The sequence below is a fragment of the Megascapheus bottae genome, chromosome 4 (assembly GCF_031878675.1).
Source record: "Megascapheus bottae isolate mThoBot1 chromosome 4, mThoBot2.hap1, whole genome shotgun sequence".
NCBI lineage: Eukaryota > Metazoa > Chordata > Mammalia > Rodentia > Geomyidae > Megascapheus > Megascapheus bottae.
The window spans coordinates 64,407,670-64,433,258 of record NC_143512.1 but is presented as its reverse complement, the minus strand read 5'-3'; the positions used below and the strand labels follow the sequence as shown (position 1 = coordinate 64,433,258).

At 38.8% G+C, this 25,589-nt stretch overlaps 1 protein-coding gene across 1 annotated transcript in view; it reads right to left on the bottom strand.

Moving 5' to 3' along the window:
• Positions 1 to 25,589, bottom strand: part of Cplane1 (ciliogenesis and planar polarity effector complex subunit 1) — an 85,999-nt gene that overhangs the window by 42,751 nt on the left and 17,659 nt on the right. The window contains exons 15-28 of the mRNA XM_090332031.1: positions 21,101 to 21,271; positions 18,145 to 18,373; positions 16,870 to 17,009; positions 14,962 to 15,179; positions 14,529 to 14,693; positions 13,513 to 13,651; positions 10,536 to 10,645; positions 10,218 to 10,376; positions 9,560 to 9,668; positions 8,098 to 8,395; positions 5,016 to 5,919; positions 2,052 to 2,200; positions 1,011 to 1,174; positions 422 to 483 (exon numbers count right to left, since the gene is read on the bottom strand). Coding sequence (XP_090188157.1) covers positions 422 to 483; positions 1,011 to 1,174; positions 2,052 to 2,200; positions 5,016 to 5,919; positions 8,098 to 8,395; positions 9,560 to 9,668; positions 10,218 to 10,376; positions 10,536 to 10,645; positions 13,513 to 13,651; positions 14,529 to 14,693; positions 14,962 to 15,179; positions 16,870 to 17,009; positions 18,145 to 18,373; positions 21,101 to 21,271 — 3,017 coding nt within the window. The remainder of the gene's footprint in view (positions 1 to 421; positions 484 to 1,010; positions 1,175 to 2,051; positions 2,201 to 5,015; positions 5,920 to 8,097; positions 8,396 to 9,559; positions 9,669 to 10,217; positions 10,377 to 10,535; positions 10,646 to 13,512; positions 13,652 to 14,528; positions 14,694 to 14,961; positions 15,180 to 16,869; positions 17,010 to 18,144; positions 18,374 to 21,100; positions 21,272 to 25,589) is intronic.

Below are 25,589 nucleotides of genomic sequence, written 5' to 3'. Positions count from 1 at the left end.
AAATTTGAGACCAGCCAGGCTACACAGCAGGACCATCTTGAATGAATATGAATAAGTAAACAAACAAGCAAAAAGATAAGTGAATAATAAATAAACGCAATAGGCTGGATTCAGAAGAGAAAGAACAACCTTGTTTTGATTCATTTTATAACAATGAATGAACATAATTACGGGTAAACTTGAATAATGGGCAAAAAAATGAATCATTTTACTCCTTTTTTTTGACAGGCCTGTGGCTTGAACTCAGGGTCTGAGCACTGTCCTTGGGCTTTCTCAAGGGCTAGAGCTCTACCTCTTGAGCCACAGTACCACTTCTAGCTTTTTCTATGTATGTGATACTGAGGAACTGAACCTGGATCTTCATGCAAGCTAGACAAACAGGCTACCACTAGGCTAAACTCCCAGCCATTTTACAACTTACTTCTAACTGCTCTTGTGAAGCTGGCATGCAGGTTTCAATACTGAGACTTTCCACAGGTTTTTCTGCAAGAAAATAGACCATTTGAAAAATAACATTTTTCGGCATTTTGAAAAGTTAATATTGAAGGAAATACAATGATAAAAATAGTTTCTCTCCTCTTTTCAGAATTTTTTATTCCCTGGAGGTTGTCCCTTCTTTGTCAAGTAAATCCCATGGGAGTCTTGACAGTCCTCAATATGTGCAATGCATGTACAACACCAAGAATTTCTGCTTTACAGAAGCTGCCAGGGAGTGACTCAATGGAGTTAATTGATAGGAACTAAGAGGACCATAGGAACCACAAAGTAAGAGACATAGGCTCAAAAGCTGTGAAAGCTAACAACATTAAAAATGTGTTACACCTTGTCAACTGTATCAAAAAAAACCCAACATTACAAGTTAGTATGCTTGGTATTTCATAAATGTGACATTCTATTTTACTTCTGGTTTTAGGATATTGTAGATACAACAACTTATATTTAATACCAAGTTATCTCTGATATCATTTATCAATTTCAAATTATATAACCAAAGAAAGAGAAGATCTGACCTTCATAGTCTGATAGGTGAGTATCCATTTCCTTTTGTGTAAATGTTTCTACTTTTGAAAGATTCGCATCAAAATCTACATATTCATTTTCAGTGTGAGGTGTGATGGAAATAATCTCATTGATTTCTTTTCTTTCAGAATTTTCTGCATCAGCTGACATTCTACTGAAAAAATGAAGTAACTAAAATTACAACACATTCTAGGAGACAAAAGGCTTGCTTTCATTTAATGCATTTTAAAAAAAGGACAAAAATTGTGTTCATGCTTATCAAGTCTTTGCTTAATTTTTTACTTTTGTAGTACATAGAAGCTCTGACAAAGTTATTCAATAAATTACTGAACATCCTAGTTCCCATCTACTCAAAGCACTAGGGTAACTGCAAACTAAGTTTACCATCCTCACTAAGGTACTTGACAGAGTTTGGGTGTTGAAAGTTTCTCGAAGAACCATGTTCAAGGTCCTGGCCAACAGGGAATCACTACTAGTTAGTGCTGGGGACCAGAGGAAGGCCCAGAGTCACTGGAGGTCTGTTTTGAAGGAGACTGTAGATGGTGACCCTTTCTTTTTGCTTCCTGGTCATTTAGTCATGTGGTCCCACCACACTCCTACCATCCTGGGCTATCTTCCTATAGGCCCAAAGTAATAAAGCCATCCAATCAGATGGAGGGCTCCAAAATGTAGGCCAAAATAAGCCTTTCCTAAGTTGGTTATATCAGGTATTTCATTAAGGTGGCTGATAACCGAATAAGACAATATTCAAAAATATATTGCTCTATTATCTTATCAGTAAAAAGAGATAAAAGGATTCATTCAACTATCTTTGACATTGAAAACAAATTAAAATAAAGGGATCCTGGAAGATGAGTTAATTAGCTTCTCTATTTGAAGGCATTAGTTAGACCAATGGGGAAGAAATATAATTTACAATGAATTTTTTATAGCATTTTAGAAAGCTCATAGCGTATTCCTCTACTTCAAATTAATGCTTATTTCCTTTAACTTTCAAAAGTTCAGGTCTTCAACTTCTAATCACCACTTACTTTAAGGTATCTTTACACAGTTCATTCAGATCATTTCTTCCCTCAGCTCCTCCACCGTAAACTACCACTGCAACTGAGCCGGCATCAGGACTGCTCCCCCTGTCTGTGAGCAGGGCCTTTGGAGACTCAGGGTAATGATTTTCCAGGACCTAAAACAAACCGTTAGTAACATTTTGAGGGTGGATATTCTTTTGGTCTGTCTTGGGGCTTGAACTCAGGGCCTTGGCACTATCTCTGAGCTCTTTTATTCAATGCTAACACTCTACCACTTAGAGCCACAGCACCACCTCCAACATTTTGTACTCATTCTTTCACCTCTTTTGCCATACTTTTAAGTTAATCATACTTTCTGTAGAGTTTTTCTGAATTAAATCATTTATCTAGCTTCATTTCTACAACTCTACATTTCTTGCTGGTCAAGTCTTCACACCACCCGAAGAAAAGTAAATCTAACTTCCTAAATACTAATGTAAGATTCTAAAATATTTTTATAATTTTTACAATCAAAAAGATCTTGTTTTTCTCCTTGCTATTATAAAAATATGTAATAGTTATTTAAAAATGACCCAGGAGGGGCCGGGAGTTTGGCCTAGTGGTAGAGTGCTTGCCTAGCATACACAAAGACCCGGGTTCTATTCCTCGGTACCACATACATAGAAAAAAGCCAGAAGTGGTGCTGAGGCTTAAGTGGTAGAGCTCTAGCCTTGAGAAAGACCAAGAACAGTGCTCAGGCCCTGAGCTCAAGCCCAGGACTGGCAAAAAAAAAAAATGACCAGGAGACAAAAATACATATAGCTAAAAAGAACAAGGGATGTATCTCCTTTGTGTTGGTTACAAATATAGAAATACAAGGTCCAGGGGGGGAGGGAAACGGGTACCAAGACATGTGAAAGGTTATCAATGTATGTGAATTAATGCACCTTCTATCTGGCAAATATCATGTAACCCTTTTACTAATTACAATAAAAAATAAATAAATAAAAAAGAAATACAAGGTCCAAGGACAACAGAAACCACATAGCATTACATAAATGAATACCTTAGGCTAAAAAAGAAACTAGAATCAAAATAAAAAATAGAAAACCCACAACACCTCCCACACATACATTTTTGTATAGAATACACTCTGTATTCTATATGTATTCTTCATGTATTGTTCATCATTGATGAACAATGATGGTCTTTGCACTGATTACCTAGATGTTAATCAGTATAATTCCTCTACCAATACATATCTTTCTAGATTAGATTCTTTTAACTTTTTGAGGCTTGAGAAGATACATAAAATGATTCTTTAATGCATTTGATGAAAGATTATAAAAACAGGACAACTATCTAGTCCTTCATTTTGACCAAAACTTGAAAGAGAAATAATATAGCTGGATGTGATAGTGCACATCTACACTCTCAGCTAACAAGGAGAGGAATAGGCAAGAAGATCATGAGGAACTCCTGGCAGAAGCCAGCAACTAGAGCAAAATATAAACAAAACCAAAATATAAACAAAAGTAATGAGGACATAGCTCAAATGGTAGAGTATCTGCTCAGTAAGCACCAGGCCATAAGTTCAAAGCCCAGTACTGGAGACAGACAGATTATACACACACACACACACACACACACACACACGTATATATATATATATATTATATACATATATATGTACAGACACATGCAGAGTGACATAATATAAGCAACATTTGAAATGTTACTTAAAATCATCTCATTCCCTTTTTATTCTTCATAAAAACCATAAAAGCCTTAAAACTTTCAGACTCCTTGCTGTGGGAAGTGGCTCACACCTGTAATTTAGCTACTGAGGAAGCTGAGATCTGAAGATCACAGTTCAAACTCAGCCCAGGCACAAATATGTCAGACTCTTTTCTCCAATTAACCATCAGAAAACTGGAAGTGGCGATATGGCTCCAGTGGCAGGGCAATAGCCTGGAGCCTAAGAGCTTAGGCCCAGAGTTCCAACCCCACGACTGACCAAAATAAAAACAAACAAAAAAAAAAATCTTTCAGTTTCCTTGAGATACTTTACCCTGTTTTTCCTTTTTATTATTTTTTCTTTTTTCTTTTTTTTTTTTTTTTTTTTGCTAGTTCTGGGCTTTGGCTCAGAGTTTGAGCACTGTCCTTGGACTTTCTCAAGGCTTCAGCTATACCACTTGAGCCTCAGCACCACTTCTGGCTTTTTTCTATGTATGTGGTACCTAGGAATCGAACCCAGGTCTTCATGCATGCTAGGCAAGCACTTTACCACTAGGACAAACTCCCGGTCCCTTTTTTATTATTTTTTTTTAAGACAAGGTCTTAGTGTTTATCTAAGGGCTGGCCTAGAATTTACTACATAGGCCCTGAAACCCACAATCTTCCTGCTTTAGCCTCCAGAAGTCTAGTATAATATACCTGTGCCATCATGGCTGGCTTACTCTAATTATTTTTCAGAATTAAAGAGTCCACGCAGACAGGCTTTAAACTTAAATCCTCTTGCCCCTGTCTCTCACATAGCTGTGATTATGAGTTCAGCACCCCACCCACTGACACTTTTCCTTTCATAACTCTATTGAAGTCTTTTAAAGGGACCTTACAAGACAGACAAGTAGCAAGAGTAAAACCTCTTGCCAGGAGTTGGTGATTCATGCTTGTGACCCTAGATAGTCAGGAGGCTGAGATCTGAGGATAATGGTTTGAAGCCAGCTTGGGCAGGAAAGTCCATGGAACTCTTATCTCCAATTAACCAACCAAGAGCCAAAAGCAGAGCTGTCATTTAACTGGAGAGCCCTAGCTTAGAGCGAAAAAACTCAGGTGCAATGCCCAGGCCAACACAATCTTTAAGTTAAAGGAAGGACTTGAAGAAAAAACTCAATCAACGCTGTCATTAACTTTCTATTACTTTACTATGACGAACATAAGCTTAATTTTAATTAAAAATGACAACCGAGAAGCAAATGACATAATTACCTTAAAGTTTTTTGCCTTATATGTAGCAAAATAGGGTTCTTTGAGTAGCCATAAGGAGGTAAGGATGGCCGCTGTTGAGGTCTTCACACGTATTACTGGACTGTATTCACCGTGCGACTGAGCAACACCAGAATCAGAGAGGAGTCTTCGCTCAGACCACCTGATCATCCACTCGAGCAGTTTTCCTATACTGCCAAATGTACTCTTTATTGCCAGAGGAATATCTTCCTGAGGGTTAACATCACTGTACTCAGTTACTTGGAAACTGTATCTCCTACTTTTAGTAGACTTGGGAATATAAAAACTGTGGTCAGCTGATCTCTGACTTAGAGGTTTCTCTCGATTGTTCTCTTGAAGTCTGTAAATTGAATTTTCAGTTAAGCCAAATAACCCACTCTTTCCTTCCTTTTTATTAACTTCACTCAAAGGTCTGCTCCCTTGATGAAATAGTCCTGATGATGAAGGTGCCTGGTCTGCATTTATGGCATGTCCATTGTTTTTCTCAGATGGTTTTTCAGACTCACTTGAGTCAGGAACAACCACATAGCAAGAGCCAGCTCTAAAAACATTCTGGCTTTTGGTTTTACCCTGACGTCGTTTTAATGTTGTATGCACATCAAAAAGTAAAGAATTAAGTTCATGTTCTCTAAGATGCCCGCAAAAACTGGTTAGAAAAGGAATGCCAGGATCTTTGGAATTGACAAGGTCTCTTTCAAGAATGTAGCTCAAGAACAAATCAAGGAATTTAATATATTCATCATCATCTCGCTCAAATTCCCAAACGCCTATTACAGGAAGTGATTTCTGTGATAACTTTCCATGATCTTCTTTCCTTTTACAGTTTTTTTTCTGAAAACCTATTTTCTTTTTATCACTGGATAATTCCATGAAGTTTGAATCATTTCTGTAGCCAAAAAAATTTTTTAAAAAGGATCAAAGAGACAAAATAATTACTAAAGTTGATTTTAGAATTAACATTAAAATTTAAGAAGAAGGAAGGGAGTGAGAATGAGGGAGCAAGTTTGATCTACATACATTGTACACATGTATGGAAATGTCACAATTAATACCCTTATACGTTAATGTATGCTAAATAAAAGAATAATACCAAAAAACCTCTCTACTGATTCACACATCTTCATTTATTTTTCTGTTCAAGAAGTGATTTCTGAAATGATTTCTGAAAAGAGGAACATTCTATGAGGTTAAAAAATAAAAAATATGGGCCGGGAGTTTAGCATAGTGGTAGAGTGCTTGCCTAGCACGCACAAAGACCTGGGTTCGATTCTTCAGTACCATACATTAAAAAAAGCCAGAAAAGCTGTGGCTCAAGTGATAGAGCTGTAGCCTTGAGAAAGACCAAGGACAATGCCCAGGCCCTGAATTCAAGGCATAGGAATGGCAAAATATAAAAATAAAACACACTTATATCAAAGGAAAAGATTGTATTAGAAGAAATTAAAATGTGTTCATAAAAATCTCACAATGGAGGGGCCGGGAGTTCGGCCTAGTGGTTGAGTGCTTGCCTAGCATGCACAAAGACCTGGGTTCGATTCCTCAGTACCACATACGTAGAAAAAAGCCAGAAGTAGTGCTGTGGCTCAAGTGGTAGAGCTCTAGCCTTGAGAAAGTCCAAGGACAGTGCTCAGATCCTGAGCTCCAGCCCAGGACTGGCAAAAAAAAAAAAAAAAAAATCTCACAATGGAAAAAAACAGGAATGCAAGAATAAAAAGTCAGTAAAGACTTTTTTTTACCTGGTATATTGTATATACACTTACTTGTTTATTTGAAATAGGGAAGGGAAGAGGGAAAAAAAGATGATTGGGAGGGGTTGGGAAGAGGGAAAGTTATACAAAAACATGAGAAGGGGTACCAAGGTTCCAGAAGTAATGCACCCATTACCTGACAAATGTAACTGTAACCCCTCTATACATTATCCCGACAATAAAATACAAAAAAAAAAAGATAAGACACCAAAAAAAGTCAGCAAAAATCACAAGCTACCAGTATGCATTTTGATTTATTACGTCTTTTTTCTGTCTCACCTGCCTCTGCTAGCTGCTTTTATACTTCATGAAACAAGCAAAACTGACTTTTTGTTGTATCATACCAAAGCTGGGAATCTTTCCAAACACTTTCAGCTGTGCTGAAACCTATTGGGCAGGCTCTTTATAGTTGCCAGCCACAATCACTTTCTAAAAGTTTGTTTCAAGATAGTCCTTAAGGCATTTTGATTTATTACGTCTTTTTTCTGTCTCACCTGCCTCTGCTAGCTGCTTTTATACTTCATGAAACAAGCAAAACTGACTTTTTGTTGTATCATACCAAAGCTGGGAATCTTTCCAAACACTTTCAGCTGTGCTGAAACCTATTGGGCAGGCTCTTTATAGTTGCCAGCCACAATCACTTTCTAAAAGTTTGTTTCAAGATAGTCCTTAAGGCAGAACAGCGTTTCAGTTCCCTCAATAAAAGAATAGGTACATGGCTCCTGAGCTGAGTTCAGCTTATGCCTTGTTTGTAATACACACACAAGCAGCCTGGCTTAAAATGGATTTTAAATCCAAGCTGGACACATTAGGCCACACAGTCTCAGGTGTACTCCCAAATTACTCAGGAGGCAGATATCAGGAGGACTGCAGTTTGATGCCAGCCTAGGGGAAAATTACCAAGAACTCATCTCAACCAAGAATTAATCTCAACCCACTTATAATCCTAGATACCCATGAGACATGTGGAAGAACAGTAGCCTGAAGTTGACATGGGCAAAAGCACATCAGAACTCATCTGAAAAATAACCCAGTGCTAAAAGGGATGCAAGTATAGCTCAAGTGGTAAAGTGCTTGTTTAGCATGCACAGGGCCTTGAGCTCAGTGGTGATATGACTCAAGTGGTAGAATGCTAGCCTTGAGCAAAAGAGCTCAGAGACAGCACTCAGGCACAGAGACAGCCCCAGGACCAGTATAAAAAACAAAACAAAACAGACAGTTGCTGGGACTAGAAATCACCTCATCACTTACACAAAAATAGTATAAACTTTTACCTAGTGAAGTGGATGCCTGTTATTAAAAGATTTCAGTTGTACCTGTGATGTAAATGTGTACTGCTTCTCTCTTTACACAACAAAACTTCTGAGCAGTTATCTGCTGTCTCTGCATCACTGTGAAGCAGCAGAGCACTGCCCAGCTCTGTGAGGGTGCTTCTGCTCAAGCTGGTCCCCAAAGGAAAAAAAGTTGGAGCCTCATCTGGCTTTCCTTCTTCAATGGCTTCCCATATGTTCATCTCAAAAGAGCCTATGTTTCTCTGTACACGTTTGAGGGCTTTCATCCTCACTTTGCGGACAGAATGCATGACAACAGACATCAATTCCTCAGTTTGTGGACCTACAAAGGAAAAGCAGGCCATATAGTTCAGTAAAATTTTTCACTCAAAATACTGAAAAAAGGCTAGGAGTTTGGCCTAGTGGTTGAGTTCTTGCCTGGCATGCATGAAGACCTGGGTTCGATTCCTCTGTACCACATACATAGAAAAAGCTGGTAGTGGTTTGTGGCTCAAGTAGTAGGGTTCTAGCCTTGAGAAAGCCCAAGGACAGTGCTCAGGCCCTGAGTTCAAGCCAGGACTGGCAAAAAAAAAAAAAAGGAAAAAAATTGGGCTGGGAGTTTTGCCTAGTGGTAGAGTGCTTGCCTTGCATGCACAGAGACCCAGGTTCAATTCCTTGGTACAACGTACATAGAAAAAAGCCAGAAGTGATGCTGTGGCTCAAATGGTAGAGCTCTAACCTTGAGAAAACCCAAGGACAGTGCTCATACCCTAAGCCCAAGCCCAGGACTGGCAAAAAATAGATAAAAAGATATTTTTTAAAAATAGCTTATTCGGGTTCCTCCTGGAGACCCAAAAGCTAACTAAGGCTGGTAGTATTCATGATAAAGCTAAGACCCATATTTTAAAATAAAACTAGGAAAACACAGAGTATAAATTCAGATCCCAGTAAAGCCACAAAAATTCACAAGGTCAAATTAAATACGTATTACAAAATTTGGAGAATAACTATATATGAACATAACAAATAGCAGTCTTCAATAAACTCCTGAAAGATGGAAAACTTATATGCCAATTTAACTTCCTTTTTTCAGACAAGATCTTTGCTATGTTGCCAGGCTGATCTTGAACTCATAGACAGAAGTGAACCTCCTACCACACACAACTTACATGGTCATTTTTTATTTCTCGAGTTCAATTCTCTCTCAACACATATTTATAAAGAAGACAATAATCGAAACATTTTGCAAAGATGGAAAGGAGGCTTAGTTCTGAGCACCTTGCCTAAGGTTACAGGTACTGATTTTCAAAGCCTCTAATCAGTCCTGTGTGGCTCTAAAACAGCAGTTAGTTCTGCAATGGGGAAGTACATCCAACTTTCTCACATTCCTAGCTTGAGGGAAAGGCGGGAATATGCAGACATGCAAGTAATAGAAAATAAATGCTTTCAAATCAAGACAAACATCTTCAGTAATGTATCCATTTGATACTTGAGAAATGACCAGTACCTTTCACTACACAGTGTCTGAGTCTCTGCTGAAGAGAGCGGTATTTTTCTCTTAAAGGAACTCTGATATCTTCAGGATTGGGAAATGCTTTGACAAAAATCTCTGCTACCTGCAGACAAAAAAATACTTTAAATATTTCAAGCAATATTCCTTTTTATCCTTTTTATTCCTTAGACATGTTAACTCAAAACATAAAATCAGTATTTATTATTTTTCTTTAAGAAATTGTAACAAAGGAGTTTTAATTTAACATGTCAACTTATGAGTACAGCCCATCTTGATCAATGCTAGCCAAATTGCTATATGTGTTTTTGTGTATGTGTATACATGTTTTGTTTTAAACATATTGTGTAGCTCAGTCTAGCCTCTAATTGGAAATTACAGGCAAACAAGTCTGGGATTACAAGCATTCAACACCACATTTAGATATTTTTCATTTTAAAAACAAAAGCCTTTCATCACGTTTCCACCACTACCCTACTGCTTCTTCTATGAATTTCATTTTTATTTTAGGTTTTACACAGAAATGAGATTTATCTTTCTGAACTGGGAAGATATTGTACAATGTAAAATAAGTCAGACAGAAAAGCAACAGCACTCTTAATTAAAATAAAAATCTGATTAAGGTTCAGTTTATTGTCACCTATAATCACATTACCTGCCTGATTGGTGGTAGTTCTCCAATAAGGCTCAATATTATGTCTTGAACAAGTTCTTCAATATTAAAGAAACGAGAGAAAGGTAGCATTCTATAAGCCCATTCCACAGCATTGAGACAATGCTCGACCATACAAGAATCAAACTCCACTTCGATGTCCTAAACAGGTATTGGAAAGATTCATTGCCTTTTCAGTTCAGATGGATGGACCAGATCAGTTTGAAAGCAAATTCTGCTACTAAGCAGTAAAATCTGCCCACTTGCACTAATTTCCCAAATACTATTGGATTGCTTTCTTACTTTTACACTAATAAATACCTTCTCTCCTCTCACATTTTCTCTTGCTTTCTGATACTGTCTGCAACTGTGGGATAACTTATCACGGACATGTAGCATCCAGCACAAAGCACAAAGTTCTCGGAAGCAACCTAAAAGCAGGAATGCAGCAAACAGGAAAGTTTATATAAGTTAATGTCTTAACAACTATACCTCTGCTGGGGTTCTTTAAAAATAAATATTTTCTTCTTACACAACACATATTCCTATTCTCCTTATAAACACCTTGAAAAATACTCTCAATATAAGTGCCTATATATAAAAATCAAAGAAATCCTTCTGGAATCTATTTCTTTTGTGTGGGTCATGGGGCTTGAACTTGGCCTGGGTGCTGTCCCTGAGCTTTTCAGCTCAAGGCTACTGCCCTACTCCTGGGCCTGGACATTGTGAGTTCTTCAGCTCAAGGCTACTGCTACCCTAGAGCCAAGCCCCACTTCCCATTTTCTAGACGTTAATTGGAGATTAGAGTTTCAGGTCCTTTTGTGCCCAGGCTGGCTTTGAACCTTGATCCTCAGATCTCAGCCTTCTGAGAAGCTAGGATTACAGGTGTGAGCCATCATACCCAGCTTCCTTCTAGAATCTTAAAGCATATTATTCTAGAATATTTCATGCATAACAGTTGCATAAAAACATATTTATGAAGTAATTTATTCTAGCAGCTTACTTCATATTATAGATTTTTTCAAAGTCCAATCACCTAGCATATTTGCATATTTGAGAAAATAACTCATTTCTGTTCTTGCTTCTGGGAATAGGACTCAGGGTCGTGTGCATACTAGTCAAGTTACATGCTACACTCCAGCCCTGTAAAACACTTCTATGCATTTATGTTTAAATTTTAATATTAACAATAATCAGCATGGATGTCTCATTAAACACACATATGGGTTAAGTGGTAGGGTGCATGCTTAGCACGTGTAAAGCCCTGGGCTCAATTTCCAGCATTGAGGCGGAGGGGGAGATGAAGCAGTAAAAAGATACAAAAGGTATCATAAACTCATACCATGTATGCCACTTTACAACTAACCTTTCTTTAACCTAATTTATTTATATGTCATCTTATAGTGGTAATAGAAACATACTGCTTTTATCATCAACATAGTATTCCATTAAATGGAGCAGCATGATTCAACCCCAATAATGCACAGGCTCACAATCCAGCTAGCCAAAAAGGTTTCAACTGTTCTGTTCATGTTAAGTGTAATTTTTCTTATTGTAACTAATGAAATAAAATCTTCTTTTCTCTTGTATGGTTAACAGGGCCTTCATTTTTTATTTATTTATTTATTTATTTACTTTGCCAATCCCTAGACATAGCACTCAAGACTTGAGCACTGTCCTTGGCTTTCTTAAGGCTAGAGCTCTACCACTTGAGCAATAGCACCATTTTTGCCTTTTTCTATGTATGTGATACTGAGGAATTGAACCTGAGTATTCATGCTTGCTTGGCCTCCACTTTACCACTAGGCCAAACTCCCAGCCCCAGGACCTTTTTTTCAGAGGGAAAGTATTTAAGTCATTCATTTAAGCCTTAATTTTTTTGTTGCCAGTCCTGGGGCTTGAACTCAGGACCGGGGCTCTGTCCCTGAGCTTCTTTTGTTCAAGGCTAGTGCTCTACCACTTGAGCCACAGTGCCATTGTCAGCTTTTTCTGTTGATGTAGTTACTAAGGAATCAAGCCCAGAACTTCATGTTTACTAGGCAAGCACTCTACCACTAAGCCACATTCGCAGCCTTAAGCCTTAAGTTTTAAATAAGCCTAAATTTTATAGAAAACTCACTTTTATAATACTGGTTAGTATTTTTGTGTTTTGTTGTTGTTATTGATAAGGAAAGCTATTTGACACACTTTTAAACTAATTATTACAAAGCCAGAAAGTACCATTTGATGTTATGGAAATTGATCATAAAACAGATTTTCTACAAATCCTATTACCCTAAAAAGGGAGAGTAGGAGGTATATGTACCTTAAAACTATCAAGGGCACCATGGACGCTTCTGTACTACACCCCATGTCCACACTGAAGACTGACACTAGCAGAACATGGCCCATTCTTTTGAGAAATGCACCTTCATCGATGGATGTGCTTTACTATTTCGTATTTCTCAGGTGTGATGGGACAGAACTAAGGCCAGGAGTCAGTAAGGCAAAATACAGCAACACTCTTAAGCAGCTACTGAGTAGCTAAATGGCATTGCTTATTTTTTGTAGATTATAATCTATTATAAACTAGTAGACCCTAAGATCAGTATAGTGGGTTTCAATCAGTTTTGCTAAATGAATACAATAAAAAATAGAAAGCTGGGGGTCAGTGATTACTCAGCAAGTTGGGAGGCCAGGACTTGAAGGACTAGGGGGTCAAAGCCAACAAGGGCAGAAAAGTCTAACGAACTCTATCTCCAATTAACCAGCCAAATGCCAGACTGGAGGTGTGGCTCAAGTAAAAGAACATCAGCCATGAGAAAGAAAAACAAGTGAGAACAAGAGGTCCTAAGTGTAAGCCTTAGAAAAAGAAAAGAAAGGAAAGACAAGTGGGAATGAATGTGGAGGAGAGAAATAGAGAGACAGATACAGATGGAGAGAGGAAGAGAGACAGACACAAAGAAACAATAGAAAGAGAGTGTTACAAGCTTATACCAGTGGCTCAAATTTTTAATCTTAGCTAGTCAGGAAGTTGAGATCTGAGGATCATGGTTTTGTATAAAATGTACCTTGGGGCTTTGAACTGAAAGCCAAAGCATTTTTCATGGTCATTTTTTACTCAAGGCTGGTGTTCTATCACTTGAATCACAACTCAACTTCCAGCTATTTGTTGGTTAATTGGAGATAATAGTCTCATGGACTTTTCTGCCTGCGATGGCTTTGAACCAATATCCTCCTTTCCCCAGTCAAATGAGAAACACTGAATCATTTTTCATATTAGGCTAATTTCTAGACGAACAGTTTATTTCTAACAAACCTATTGCTTTAATGGAAACTTCATCAAGCGTGTGGTCTCCAGATGCTCCAGGTCTACAGAACGCTATGCCTCCTTTACAGTAGTTAAGTAAGGACTCTGGGAAAGAGTTCATTGAAGGAAGAGACCCTTTCACTCGAATCTGAAGGTGGAAGAACAATAGAATTACCATTTGTAAAATATTTTTAACTATGAAAGAACAAGACAGTTAAGATGAACCACACAAAATTGAATACACAACAGTTTTCCTTTGCTCTGAAAGTAGCTATGCTTTCAAAAACTTACCTCACAAATAAATTCACTAGATTATATCACAAAAGAGCTAAGAAGAGTTAGGGTGGTTCATATCTATAATCTCATCCCTGAGACTCATCTCTAATTACCCAGCAAAAGATGCAGCTCAAATAGCAGAGCATCAACCTTCAGCAAAAAAGCCAAATGAGAGCAAGAGGAATTGAGTTCAAGCTCCAGTAATGACTCTCCAAAATATAAAAATAAAAGTAAAAATAAACACCTGATAATAAAGGAGTTTCAGATGGATAAGGTGACATGTCTGATGTACACCTGGCTGGAAAGCAGTAAAGCTTAGTGGAAGTCAGGATAAAAGGAGACGTCAGGCTCAGAATCAAACTGAATTGAACATCTTTGAACATAACAAGAGGAGATCTAACCAGAAACAGCCAAAAACTCACTCTACCTTCCCAAGCTTTGGATACACTGCCATTACCTCAGAGCAGAGAAAACACCTCAGGAAGAAAGAAGCAATCTCAGTGATGATGGGGTGGGAGTCGGGGGAGGGGAGTGAGTGTACTTCCCAGAAGTTAACTGAGTAGATGACACTTGAAGACCCAGTCTATACTCCTTAGTCCTTTGCAGGAAGACAGGCTCTATATAGTTATTTAATATAAATAGCCTGAAATTTATGAATTCATAGGGCAAGACTGCTTAGAGTTTTTATAGTATAAATACTAGTATATGTCAGCTGTTTAATACAACACATGACCAAGACATTTCCATACCTTCTGCATGATTTTTCTTGCCCACCTCAGCTGCAGGATGTACCACTGTGCTACAGGAAATGAACACCGAGCTGCCCGGAAAAGCAAGAGAATGCGCTGCAGGATTCCAGATACCTTCTGCCGATTATCTTTCTCAGCTTTCAAAAGAAGATCATCACCATGTTCCTGAGGACAGAACAACCTCCTATTTAATAAAAATATAACCATCTGTATTGTTACAGTTAAGGAAACTTAGTGAGTAGTTCAGTGTGATAGCTATCATTATATAATTCACTACTACTTACTTAGTAAACATTAAATATAATTGCCATCCTGAGATACCAACAATTTGTCTCCAGAGCTTGCATTTTAACATGGTAACTGCTGTCAGGTTGAATATTTTTTAAATGGACAAAACCAACTTTAAGTTAAATGAATAATGCACAAATCTTACCTCACTAAGGACAGCAGGCTGTGGACAATAGAGTGGAGGAGCTGGGAGATACAAGCTGACAGGCACAAGGCCCCACAGCCTCTTACTGAACTCCTTAGCAGAGTCCATCAGAAGCTGAAGTGTCTGTGAAAGAATGTCTGCATCTGCCATGACTGACGCCTTCAGAACTTCTTGAACTGACCCAAAAAGCAGGCTAGCATCTTCCTCTTCAATGGGATCTACCAGACATAAAATGTAGTAAAATTAAACCAGGTGCAGTGGTACCTACCTGGAATCCTTCCACACTAGAAGCTGAGCTAAGACAATTCCAAGTTTGAGAACAGCAGGATACATAAAGTTCAAAACCATTATGTACTATGTAGTGAAATCTTGTCTCAAAAGAAAAATAACAACAACAACAAAAAAAAAACCCTGCACACTGATTCACTGGTCGACATCAAGCTTATAGACAAAAAAAGTTATGAACTACCCTCTTACTTTGATTTACAAGTAATTAATCAGACACCAGTGGCTCATGCCTATGATTCTAACTACTAAGGAAGTTGAGATACGAGGATCAGGATTCAAAACTAGGCCTGGTGGAGAAATTCTAGAGACTTTCCTCCAATTAATCAGTAAAGAAAATCCAGATGTGGAGATGCAACTTGAGTGGTAGAGCATGAGGTCCTGATTTAAAGCTGCAGTACTGGCACATGCCTATGGATACACGCATGCACACACATGCACACCCACACAAACACACAAAATAGTGACAAGCAATCAAATCCAGGCAATGGTGACAAAAGAAGTTAAAATCTGGAGGACTGAAATTCAAAGTTAGCCCAGACAGAACTGTTCAGTACAGACCAGCTCCAAAAAACCAGACAGAAGTGGGGCTGAAGCATGGTAGAACACCAGTCAACAAGCAAGTTTAAGATCCTCAGTTCAAACCAAGGTGCTAGAGAAAAACAAAATATACATAATCAACTAAGGTGGTAGAATATACCTATAATCTTTTTTTTTTTGGTTGAACTCAGAGCCTGGGTGATATCCCTGAGCAGTTTTGCTCAAGGCTAGCATTCTACTACTTTGAGCCACAGCACCACTTCTGGTATCTGAGTTGCTAATTAGACATAAGAACCTCACAGGGACTTTCTGCCCCAGCTGGCTTTGAATGGAGATCCTCAGATCTCAGATTCCTCAGTAGCTAGGATTACAGATGTGATCCACCACCACATTATACCTATAATCTTAACACTCAGAAGCCTAGAGCAAGCAGGGTCTCAAGTTCAAGACTAGCCTAGGCTCCATGACAAGGTCCCATCTCAAAGTTATCACTGCTATCGTTGTCATTGTAGTTATCATCATCAGTATAGCAAAAAAAAAAGTTATAGAAAAATCATCCATAAGATCTAGATCAAGATGCACTGTACACACAAACTAATCTGTTAAATGGCAAAAATTCAGTACATAAGCTAGAATTAAGATAAATTAAGGATGCCGGGTATAGTGGCTCACACCTGTAATCCTAGGTACTCAGGAGGCTGAGATCTGAGGATCACAGTTCACAGCCAGCCCAGGCACTAAAGTTCTGGAAACTCATCTCAAAATTAACTACCAGAAAACCAGAAGTGGCTCTGTGGGCTCAAGGGGTAGGGTGGTAGCCTTGAGCTGAAGAGCTCAGGGACAACACTCAGGCCCAGAGTTCAAGTCCCACAACTAACAACAACAACAACAAAAAGATAAATTAAGAGAAGAGGTGGATGAGAATCTTGAAATGGGTGACATTGATTGAGATTAAATACAAATAGCATCTTCATATTTTGATAGTATATTAATACTATTAACATATAATTATAAGTTGTTTATACTAGTATAAGGTTTCTATTAACCTGATATACATGTCAGATACTTAAGAAGGTAACAAACCTGTAAACGCTTTATGTTTTGATTTCATTTCATTTTTTGCTTCCAAAGAGGATGGCTGACCTAAAAAACACTGCAGTTTTTCCTGGAAAATCTGTGCTGGAGTCATATTCAATGGTAGATTCACATCTTTTTTCTTACACCTGAAATGACATTAAATTAAGAGAAATGAATCCAAATTTTGAAAAAGAGAAAGATTTTACCCATCAAGGATTAAATGACAACTTAAGAAACTATGAAGTAGTTTTATTCATCTTACATTAAAAAAGGCAACATTAGCCAGATGTCAGTGGCTCAGACCAGAAATCCTAGCTATTCAGTGAGCTGAGATCTGAGGATCACTGTTCAAAATCAGACATAGACTATGAGAATCTTATTTCCAATTAAGTACCAAAAGGGCCAGAAATGAAGCTGTGGCTCAAGTGGTAGAGCTGAAGTCTTAGGCACAAAAGTTCAGGGATAGGCCCTGAGTTGAAGCCCTAGGACTGGTACCAAAAGAAAATAACAACAATAAGAATAACCTGTTTGGGATTAATTCTCTTTAAGAACATTACTAACACATAAGTATGCTAAATAAATGTTTAAAACATAAGTTATTGAGCTTACTATCTAACACAATAATATCATATAGCTATTTGAGTTTCAATTGGAAATGTAACTTCTTGGTCTCACTAGCACATTTCAGATGTTACACTGTTACTTGTGGCTACTGGCCTCCACAAAGGACACCAAACACAGAATACTGAAGAAAGTTCTATAGGAAAATGAGGAACTAAGAAGCCCACGTACATGAATACAAACGGGAGAGACATAAAATACTTTAAATGACATTATTATATAATATCTTAAGCTTGCTTTAAAAATACATTCCCTGAGCTAGGTACCAGCGGCTCGTGCTAGCAATCCTAGCTATTATTCAGGAAGCTAAAATGATTTGAAGCCATTCCAGGCAGAAAAGCCCAAGAGACTCAAACAGTACAGTGTCATCCATGAATGAAAAATCCAAGTGAGAGCTCAAGGCATTGAGTTTGAACCCCTGAACTGACGTCAAAAATACATACCTCGGGGCCGGGAGTTTGGCCTAGTGGTTAAAGTGCTTGCCTAGCATGCATGAAGACCCGGGTTCGATTCCTCGGTACCACATACATAGAAAAAAGCCAGAAGTGGTGCTTAGGCTCAAGTGGTAGAGCTCTAGCCTTGAGAAAGTCCAAGGACAGTGCTCAGGCCCTGAGCTCAAGCCCAGGACTGGCAAAAAAAAAAAAAAAAAAAAATACATACCTCATAGGACTACTATCATAGTTACAGAATATTTGGTAGGCCACTCCAATTGAAACAGATGTCTTCCAGTCTCCAAGTTTGTGTGCCAGCCACACAGCCTCTGGAATCAGGCCACCAATCAACAATAATTCAAGGGCATATTCAACTGTCCACACATTCGAGAGACTCTGATTTCTAACAACACTGGCCACCTTAGCATGCTGCAGAGGAATGAGTCGAAAGGACTGCCCTGTGAGTAAATTAAAGGAAATGGACATTACATTTACAGACATATATCCAAACTCATGCTTTCCTGTATGGTATATTTACATCTTTAGTTAGAATATTCTTTTACATAGAGCCATAGGGCAGATATATAAAGTGGGATGAAATAATACTACATCCTAGAATAATTTTTGCTAACACTGAAAAAATATTTCATTAGTGGGTCATGAAATGAATGCCAGTATTCTTTGTGTGTGTGTTTGCCCATGTGAGGCTTGAACTCAAGGCCTGAGCAATGTCCCTGAACTTTTTTTTCCTCAGGCTAATGTTCTACCACTTATGGCTTTTTGGTAGTTAACTGGAAATAAAAATCTTTCCTGAAAGCCCAGGAATCCTCAGATTCCAGCTGCAATCCTCAGATTTCAGCTTCTTGAGTAGATAGGATTACAGGCATGTAGCCCCTGGCTAAACACCAGGTTTTTGTTTTGTTTTGTTTTGTTTTGTTTCCCAGTTCTGGGCTTGAGATCAGGGCCTGAGCACTGTCCTTGGACTTTTTTCTATGTATGTGGTATCAAGGAATTGAACCTGGGTCTTCATGCATGCTAGGCAAGCACTGTACCACTAAGTTAAACTCCTGGGCCTGTTTTGTTTTGCTTTGTTGTTTTTTGAGGGTCATGGGGCTTGAACTCTGGGCCTGGGCACTGCCCCTGAACTCTTCAGCTGAAGACTACTGCCCTACCCTTGGGCTAGAGCACCACTTCCCATTTTCTGGTGATTAATTGGAGATAAGAGTCTCACAGCTTTGTAGTGTCTGAGCTGGCTTTGATCCATGATCCTCAGATCTCAGCCTCCTAAATAGCTAGGATTACAGGCATGAACCACCACATCTGGCAGAATGCCAGTTTTCTTTCTTTCTTACTCCCCACCTAAATGCTAGTTTTCTTAAAAATAAAAACAGGAATAGAAAAAAAATGTGTATGTGTTTTATATAATTAAGGTAATGTTATTTAATGAGACATTTGTAATACAGTATAAACATAAATTAAATATACACTAAGCCACAAGGCACTATGTCAACTGCTTTAACACATATGTTTGTTTTGTTTTTTTTTTTCTGCCAGTCTTGGGGCTTGAACTCATGGCCTGAGCACTGTCCTTAGCCTTTCTCAATCACTTGAGTCATAGCATCATTTCGGGGTTTTTCTCTGTATGTGGTACTAAGGAATTGAACCCAGGGCTTTGTGCACTGTATCACTAACTAGGCCACACTCCTGGTCCCACATCTGTTTTTCATACTAAATCATAAAACTTAGAGGGTCAATATAGCATTTTATCTGAATTTTCATTTCCCACAGTGACATACAATTAAAAACAGAAGGCCTGCAGGGGAGTGGAACTGTGGTTCAAACAGTCTGAGCAAAACAGCCAAGGAACATGAGGCTGAGTTCAAGCCTCACTACCAGCACACAAACACACACACACACACACACACACACACACACACACGCGCGCGCGCGCGTGCGCGCGCACACACACACTAAAACTGTAAAGTGCTAACTTTGAAAAATAGAGGGCTGAGGAGGTCACTCAATGATAGAGCACTTGCTTGGCATATATGAGGCCCTGGATTTATTCCCAGCATTGCTAAATAATGAAAGAGACCTTTTTTTTTTTTTCCCCTTGGAGCAATGGTTTACATCTGTAATCCCAAGTTCTTGGGAGACTAAGGCAGGATTCTTGGGCTTAAAAGTCAGACTAGCCTCAATAATACTGAAAGATACTAAAAATACACACACAGACACACACACACAGACACACACTATAATCCCAGTCACTAGAGAGATATGAGGATTTTAGGCCATCCTCACAAAAAGTTGTGAGATGTCATCTCAACAAATAAGCTAGGCATGGTGGTACAAGCTTGCAATCCTATCTGTACGGGAGGCTTATATTAGAGGATCATGGTCAGAGGCCTCTTCAAAAAAGAAAAAAAGAAAGAGACTTCTGAAAAATAACCAAAACAAAAAAGTGCTGAATTATAGCTCAACTAGTAGAGCACTTGCAAGGCTCTGAATTCAAATCCCAGTACTGCCAAAAAGAAAACTAATATAACTGAAAAGCCTGATTTTTTATCAAATCTGAATAAATGACAAGATTCTAGTCTAGCCTGGGATTAATACAAGATACACACACACACATACACACACATATTCGTTCAGTCTACTAACTTTCTTTTAATTACAGAAACTTGAAGCAACTTGAAATAGGTCAGACGCATTATTTTAAAAATACATTTTGAAGTTGAGCTGTAATCCAAGCTACTTGGGAGGCAGAGATCTGGAGTGTCACAGTTCAAGACTATTCAGAAGAAACATTTCCATTGAAGTGCATCTCATCCAATCATGGGAGTGGTAGCATACACCTGTCATCCCAGCCATCGAAGCACAAAGGCCAGGGACAGTGGTGCATGCCTGCCATCCTAGATATGAAGCAAAGTAGAAACAGGACAATCACAGTCCAGACATAAAGTAAGACCCCATCTCAAAAATAGCCAGCACACAAAAAAAGGAGCTGAGGTGGTAGAATGCTTGTCTAGCAAAAGCATAAAGCCCTGAGTTCAAATCCTGATAACGGCCAAAAGCAAAAAAAAACAAAAAACACCCAGTTTGAATTGATGGTGATGCATGCTGAAATAGTGTACCTTTCATTAAAAAATTTCTTTTAAACACTGTATGCAAAAAGCATACTTTACCTGTTTTGGTGTGCAGCGGAGGAAGAACATTCACACTGTGAGGTGGCAAAATGCAGAGCAGCTGATTGGTGAAATAAGCAGCCATGAAGCGAGCCATGGACTGGACCACGCTTACTGCAGCCACTGGGTAGACACTTCCAGTCATGGCAAACTCAGGAGACTTTTCCAGGCCTAAGGAATGTAGCACAGTACCAAAGGAATTAAACCATCAAGAAACCATCAAAAACTATGAATATTCAAGTTCATTACAGAAGAAAATTAAAACTAAAATTTCTTTCTGATATAAGCAGCTATGGCCCATAAAAGTTTTAATAGTTCTTCTTAAAGACAGTAAGAATAGAAATAATTCATTTTAATTAGAAACACATACAGTTAGAAACTGTAAAACTTCCAAGAATTCAATTTGTATAATAAAAACTCTACAAAACAATACTTCCAGGATTTGGAAAAAAATCAGAAAAAAAAGTCACCAAAGCAGTGAGTCATTTGATCTTAGCAAAAAGGCCAAAAAGTGAGAAAACACAGCTTCTTAGTGCTTTTGTCAATACCGTTAGATCTGAGAATCTATGCCTAGTAACCATAGTGCTGCACTACTGTAGGATATTTTGAGCAGGTCATGCCAAGAATATGTAGGGTAGGGGAAGAGGTGCAGAAGGTGGGTGGTATTAGGAAGTTATAAAAAAAATATTCTGGAGTTGAGCTAAGTATGTAATTTAGTGGTTGAAGGCATGCTTAGCAAGCTCAAGACCCAGCTTCAACTACCACCTTAATAACAATGATAATAAATCAGTAATAAAACTAAAGGTAATTTAAGATTGGGGATATTGCTCAGTAGTAGAGCTTGCTATTTGCAAGGCACTGGATCTACTCCTAGTCCTAATAAAAAGAAATTTAGAAAAAAAGGTTAGCTGGGCACTAAACTAGCCTATTCAAGAGGCTGAGACTTTCAGGATCATATTAAAGCCAGCACAGGGAGAAAAGACTCCATGTTAAATTAACCAGCAAAATGCATGACTGTAGATATGGCTCAAGTAGTAGGGTATTAGCCAGCCATGAGCATGAAAACAAAGCTCTGGAACTGACATCAAAAAGGGGTGGGGGGGGCAAGGTTTAAATTCTGAACATAGTAGAATGATGTTAGTAACAGTAGCCTTAAAAATTGAATCATAGGGTGGGTGGGGGGTGGAGGGGAGGGTAATGGGTACCAAGACATGTGAAAGGGTATCAATGTATGTGAATTAATGCACCTTCTATCTGGCAAATATCATGTAACCCTTTTATTAAGTACAATAAAAATATATAAAAAATTAAATCATAAGAGTTGGGAGTTTATCCTAGTGGTAGAGTGCTTGCCTAGCATGCATAAAGAGCAGGGATCACTGATGCAGTGGCTCATGCCTGTAATCTTAGTTACTCAGGAAGTTGAGATTTGAGGATCAAGGTTCAAAGCCAGTCCGGCACAAAAGGACCTGATACTCTTATCTCCAATTAATCTCTAGAAAACAAGAAGTGGGGCTTGGCTCAAGGGTAGGGTGGAAACCTCGAGGTGAAGAGTTCCAGGACAACGCCCAGGACTAGTTCAAGCCCCACGACCCACAAAAAGAAAAAAAACAGGGTTCTATTCCTCAGTGCTACATACATAGAAAAAAGCTGGAAGTGGTGCTGTGGCTCAAGTGGTAGAGCTCCAGCCTTGAGAAAAATCTGAGGCCTGTGCTCAGACCCTGAGTTCAAGCCCCAAGACTGCAAAAAAATAAAAATCATATACATACAAACACACACAACACATACATGATGATTTTTATAAAGCAGCTGTGAAAAAGAGTTAATATATAATATAATAAGCCTAACTTTCTGCTTATTAGGCTTTTCCTTGGCTGGCACCTGAGGAATTCGATTTTGGAAGAATGTCTACCATATAAATAAGAACTGCTCACTGAGACTGGATACCTGTAGAAAGAAAAAAAGAAGGAAGGGATAGGGGAAAAGAAAGAAGAAGGAAAGGAGGGAGGAAGAAAAGGAGGAAGGAAAAGGGGGATAAAAGAAGGGAAGGAGAGAATAGATAAAGGCAGAAAGAAGAAAGGAAGGAGAGGGGAAAACAGGAAGGAGGAAGGAAGGAAGGAAAGAAAGGGAGAGAGGGAGGGAAAAAGTGAATGGCCAAGCTGAAAACATTTCCTTCTGAGAGCATTGCATTTGGGTATGAGCTCAACAGAGGGAAGTAGGTGCCCATCCTCCAGTTAAAACCCAGTGGCATATCTCTTGTTCTTCCAGCTCTTCTCCAGGAGACCAGGCACATCCTGCTTCTCTCCACTGGGAGAGGGATTGTGGCAGCTGGAGCCTGATTTCCTCCAGGTTTTATACATGCACCTTTCCCTCGGCAGATTTCTCTGTGACTTCTTTCCCAGAGCACAACTTCTAATCTGAAACCTGCAGGTCCTCCAAAGGAGATATGGAACCTGGGGAGCCAATCCCAGGACGCTAACCCAATACGTGCAGGAGGCGTATATTTGAAACAGGAACCATTAAAAACTAAACCAGGAATGACTGTATGTTAACTTACCCTTAAATCTAATCATGTGAAGTGAATCATTGGAAAAGTTAACTATCCAACCATCTGAGAAGTCATACTCAAACTCTTTTATACACATCCAGTGAAACTTCCTGGAGGGCAATCTGACAACAGGGATTAAAGTCTAAAGCTGTGATCTTTGATCTAATAAACTCATTTATCCTAAAGAAATTATTATAATGCTCACAATAGCTGGCAACTACAGCACTTTTTTTTTTTTTTTTTTTGCCAGTCCTGGGCTTGAGCTCAGGGCTTGAGCACTGTCCTTGGACTTTCTCAAGGCTAGCACTCTACTACTTGAGCCTCAGCACCACTTCTGGCTTTTTGCTATGTATGTGGGATGCCACGGAATCGAACCTGGATCTTCGTGCATGCTAGGCAAGCACTCTACCACTAGGCCAAACTCCCAGCCCCAACTACAGCACTTTCTGAAGCAGTACATAAGAGGCAAAAACATGAACTGTACAGTAATGGGGGAAAGATCCCAAAGGTATTCTCGCTCTCTTTTTCCTTCCTTCTTCCTTTCCTTTCTCTTTACCCTCCTTTCAGTCTCTCTCTCCCTTTCTCTCTCTGTCTCTTTCTCTCTCTGTCTCCTCTCTGTCTCTCTCTCTCTCTCTCTCTGTCTCTCTGTCTCTCTGTCTCTCTGTCTCTCTGTCTCTCTGTCTCTCTCTCTCTCTCTCTCTCTCTCTCTGTCTCTCTCTCTCTCTGTCTCTCTCTCCCTCCCTCCCTCCCTCCCTCCCTTCCTTCCTTCCTTCCTTTTGCTGGTCTCTGGGCTTGACTCATGGCCATTGTCCCTGAGTTGTTTTTCTCAATGTTCTACCAACTTGAACCACACCTTCACTTCCAGCTTTTTGGTGGTTAACTAGAGAAAATAGCCTCATGGAAGCAGGGCCTAGTGGTAGAGTGCATGCCTAATATACACAAAGCTCTGGGTCCAATTCCTTGATACCACATACATGAAAAAAGCCAGAAGTATGCTCTGGCTCAAGTGGTAGAGCTCTAGCCTTGAGAAAGCCCAAGGACAGTGCTCAGGCCCTGAGCTCAAGGCCCAGAATTGGCCAAAAACAAAAAAGAGCCTCATGGACTTCCCTGTCCCAACTGAGAATCTATGATTCTCAGATATCAGCCTTCTAAATACCTAGGATTATAGATAAATGCCATTGTTTTTAAAGAATATTTTTAAATGAAAATTGTTTGACATTTAAAAATATAACTTTAAATTTCAAAAGATTATAAAACAGGTAAGGGATAAAAATTACAAAACAGAATATATATCTTTGATAATGAATTCAAACTCAGCATTGAAAAGATAATAATATGAATTAATAAATAATTAAAAATTGGCTAGGTTCTGGTGGCTCATGCCTATAAATCCTAGCTACTCAGGAGGTTGAGATCTGAGGATCATGGTTTGAAGGCAACCAAGTAAGAAAGCCCATGAGACTCTTAACTCTAATAAACAACTAAAAAGATAAAAGTAAAGCTATGGCTCAAGTGGTAGAAAGCTAACCATTACTAAAAAGAAGCCGAGGAATAGAGCCCAGGCTCTGAGTTCAAGCCCCAGGACCAGCAAAAGCACACACACATACACACATACACACACAAATGGTATAAACTCTTTATAGGATGTTCTGATAAAATAGGTCTTTCAGACACATTCCTTTTCATCTCATATATGCAAGAGTCCCCAGCCCTGCAACCATTAGAAATATATAAATGTTAACTCATATATCTTTCCCTGTAGATACTGATGAATTTTAAACATAGCTCCTTGGAAAAGAGCAATCCAGAAATGCTGTAGTCTCTTAAAGAGATTACAAAATGATTCAGAATACCCTCAAAAGTAATTTTCTTGATTTTCCTAAACTAGTTAAGCAACATGTTAAAAAGTACATTAAAGGGGCTAGGAGTTTGGTCTAGTGG